This window comes from Egretta garzetta, unplaced genomic scaffold (assembly GCF_000687185.1).
Source record: "Egretta garzetta isolate BGI_Z169 unplaced genomic scaffold, ASM68718v1 scaffold647, whole genome shotgun sequence".
Taxonomy (NCBI): domain Eukaryota; kingdom Metazoa; phylum Chordata; class Aves; order Pelecaniformes; family Ardeidae; genus Egretta; species Egretta garzetta.
In genome coordinates this window covers 268,872-272,751 of record NW_009260191.1, presented here as the reverse complement: position 1 = coordinate 272,751, position 3,880 = coordinate 268,872, and the positions used below count along the sequence as shown (strand labels likewise).

Sequence of the window (3,880 nt, the reverse complement as noted above, 5' to 3'; positions counted from 1 at the left end):
CCCGGGCCGGGCGCCTCGCCGGGCTTCTGGCCCCGGTGAGGGGGGAAAAGAGAGAGAGGGGGGGCGCCGGCGTTGTCGAGCAGCCGGGGCTGCCTCGGGGCCCGCAACAGATGCGAGTCTGGTGCCTCATAAACCCCTTCGCTCTTCGGGGCGCTGCTGCGCGTGTCTGAACCCGGTTTTGAAAATTATTAGGTTCGGATAATGTGTTTTTCCACAACGGCCTACGTATTTTTTTTTTTTTTACAACTTCTGCATTTTGCACATGACTTTCCTTTCTCTGTTCCTCTTTCTGTCACTGGGAAGATGTTACCTAGCTCTTCCTTACGTGCAAAAGGGCAGGGTAGTGATGATGAAGTACTGTTGGATGAACAAAATAGGCAAAGTAGAAAGCATGTGTTATGCTTATTATTCGCCTCATGTTGTTCTGTACTTGTACTAAAAGTACAGTATTTTCAGGCAGAAATTTAACTTTCCCTTTGGTTTTAATTTTTGCATGCAAAGACAGGGTTTTTTTAAGTTAGTGGACCAAAGGAGGACTTTGTATTCAGAACTCTTGTGGAGTTTTAAGTAAGACTTCAGGCTAGGCAGGCTGCTTTTGTTGGTCTGGCAAAGTTTGTCACCGTTTTTATGTACTCTCTGCGGTTTCAGAGGAATTAATTCCAAAGAATGAGAGGAAAAATAACTGAGGGAGTAGGAAAAGGAAAAATATTGAGACCTGGGTAAAGAGAGGTGACTAGTCCTAGTATGAGTTCAGTAAAACTGAAGAGAGAACCGCTCAATGTGGGGGGAAAAAAAAAAAAAAAAAAAGAGCAAATAGGCTATCTTCCATCTTCAGGTGCAGACAGATCTCTGGATTGGACATTCCTCTGATTGTTTTGGGATTAGTATTATGGTCCTTGTATTACCTACAGGACTAGGGATGAGGCCTCCCCTCTACAAACAGAGAGAAAGAGAAAGCCTTGTCCCAAAAATCTGAGAGTGTAATCACCAGGGAGGAAGGGGGGGGGCTAGTGACAGGGGTATGCGAAGTAACTTGTCACACAGTGAGCGGCAGAGACAAGGAATAGCGCTCCTTTGAAAAGGGCAAACTATACTTGATACTTCAAGTGATTTCCAGACTTAGATCTTTCAAGTTCCCAGAGGACATAATAGGGCTGTGGAAACCCCAAGTTTATCCTCCTAACTGATCTTAAATTCAACAAAGCGCAGAGACAATGTAAAGAATGCCGGATCACATGGAAACTGTTGGTTTCGGGACTTACGCACTCAGCTGGAGATACGTGAGCCCTGATCTTTAACCTCAGAGAAGACATCTGGGACATCAAAGCATTCCGCTTTTTTTTTGAGCTGATCATAACTTAATTCAGGCAACAAGTATGGTCTCTCTCTTGAATCACCAAAGCTCATTCATCCCTGGAACTTTCATCTTTTTAAGTTTTCATCACTTTCTAGAAGGGAATACTGAAAAACTGAGATCTGAAGGGCTAACTAAAAATCTAATGACGCAGCTAAAGCTGGGAAGGTTCAGTGGGAGGAGAAGATTGCTGTGGTATGGGGACAGCTTCAGCAAACGGAGCAGGCAGACTGGGACATAAGTAAGACAAAACTAGACTGAAATTTCACCTCTCCCTCTGTTTTGGAACCTTTGACCAAAAATAAGAGACACTCACCAAGGTTACACATAGCCTCTTATCAACAGCCTTGCTCTGGAAGGCCTCATAAAGTTTCGAGCTGCAAAACCACTCTGTTTCTTTGCTCTTTAAAATAGATATGAGACTGCAGGGAGGCGGTTTACTGTCATCTGTATCCTGTTTACAGATCACGTAGCTCTGTCTTCTCTCTGCCTATGCTTGTTTTTTCCTTACTAGAAAAAAAAAAAAAAAAAGCCCTAGATGCCTGATTAAGAATCAAACAGAAAAGCATAGTCACTGAAAATAAGCCTGAGGAAGCGTAGCTGCCTCCAGCAAGAGACTGCTACTCGGTTAAGGAAAGATGGGACTTAAAGGCAACAGGGTAAGAACCGTGCAAGTGTTCAGGAGTAGAAGGGGAGTGCTATATATGGGGGTCATAGATAAAACAAAAGTACCACATTGCTGGAATCACAAGTTACCTGACAATTTAAGAAACAGACTGTCAATGTGTCTTTAAAAAGATGGTATAAAAAGGGGAAGAAATGAAGGCATTTATGTATCTGTGTATTTTTTCTCCCATGTTTGTGTGTAAGCGTGGCTCTGAATGCAAACAAACTTGCAGCCTGAGAATGGATCTGCTACAAGGTGATTCATAAAGTGGTTTAACTAGTTGCCTGGCGTGTAACCTGTAATATGCACTTTGAGGGTCTGTGGATAACCGCTAAGGGAATCCACAAAAGAGAACGTAGAAAAGCTAGCCTAATATCAAACTTAATGCAAGAGACGCTCAGGGGAGTCTGTAGTTCCAAAAAAGGATGAAAACCAGTGTATTAGTGGAAATAATAATTATTTTTTTCTCAGCTGTTTATTAAAATACAACTCTTCAGTTCCTCTTGATATATCGATTTAGGTTAGCTTGGGAAGAAATTCATCCCTCTCTCCTTTAAAAAATAATACTGCTTCAGAAGAAGAAATCTCAGGCGTGGCATTAAACAGCTAGTGTGATTTTTCTCAAACATCTCTAGGAAATTTGAAATGAAATATATATGTTAATGCAACATAGCAGTTTTAAAATAGACAAAAGCTTGTGTCTCTGTAATATGATTACATCTTAGATACTAGAAAGTAAAAAAATGAAATTATGAGGCAGTCATAACAACTTTAAGTCACATATATTGCACTTGCAGTGTGGAATCAATTTACTCCCCCCCAAAAACCATGCAGCTGTTGCTGGAAAAAATGGACTTGTGTACAGTGAAATCTTTTTGTATTCCTAGTATTGTAAAGATTTCTAGTTAATCTTGTTAATCAATTAAAGCAACTGCTGCAGATCAACTTGTGTAAGCTCAGAACAGCAATGATGAAGCTGTGTAGAAGTAAATTCTGTTCTGTCTCATAAATATAGTATTTAGTAGAGTAGCAAAGCTGTAGCATGCTATGTCTAGGCAAAAAGCTGTTGTAGTTGAATTCATTATGTGGGACATCCGTTTTCTTAAATATCTGAAAACTTGTCTTTCAGTGTGATCTCGCCTCTCAGAAATTTTCGCTGTTGAAGTTTTGCTGCACTGGTGTGAGTCATGCTTGGGTTCATTAGTGCCATTTAAACACCCCTAACCTTTGTGCAACAGGAAAGGTAGACAGACAGATTCACGTTATTAAAAAAATGAGTGAATGTGTTTGCTCAAAGTTTCCAGTAAAAATCCACCTGCTAGAATGAATCCTAATTACTCGTGAAATAGTTTTATCAACAAAGATTTAGATTCTGATCCTGTCACTGTTTCTATCAGGATGCTGCTGGCTTCCACTTAAACAAGGTTACTTCTAGGACGAGGGAGGCCTTTGGGAGTTACTTGAATATGTAAGAGAAACCCATCCTTGTCTATATCAATATTCCAAAGATTTTTATAAGCCTTTTGCATTCTCTGACAGCCAGAAAAGGGATCACGTGGTTCTGCTTCTAGGAACTCTGTTGGTGTGGTATTTTGGGTGGGAAAAGATGAGCAGCACTAAGACGCTTTTATTTCCATGTCACAGACGTTACCCCACCGTTGAAATACGTGCCGAGACCTTCAACGGGTCAACACATGTGCCTGTACCATCTGACAGCGCTTTTCTTAAAGCCTTGCTTTTTGAACTGAGACTCATAGATGACCATATTTTTGTGGAGCATCGAGATACTTGTACGCGAATCAACCATTCATCGGTATATTCAGTTCGCACCGAAGGAGGGGATCTCTGGCCCGTGCTTG

At 41.2% G+C, this 3,880-nt stretch overlaps 1 protein-coding gene across 1 annotated transcript in view; it reads left to right on the top strand.

The window, feature by feature from the left end:
- The first annotated feature begins 3,216 nt into the window (after positions 1–3,216).
- AP5M1 (adaptor related protein complex 5 subunit mu 1) overlaps positions 3,217–3,880 on the top strand; it is an 8,892-nt gene continuing 8,228 nt past the window's right edge. Inside the window, exon 1 of the mRNA XM_009642195.2 lies at positions 3,217–3,878. Within this exon, the coding sequence (XP_009640490.1) occupies positions 3,628–3,878 (251 nt within the window). The 5' untranslated portion in view covers positions 3,217–3,627. The remainder of the gene's footprint in view (positions 3,879–3,880) is intronic.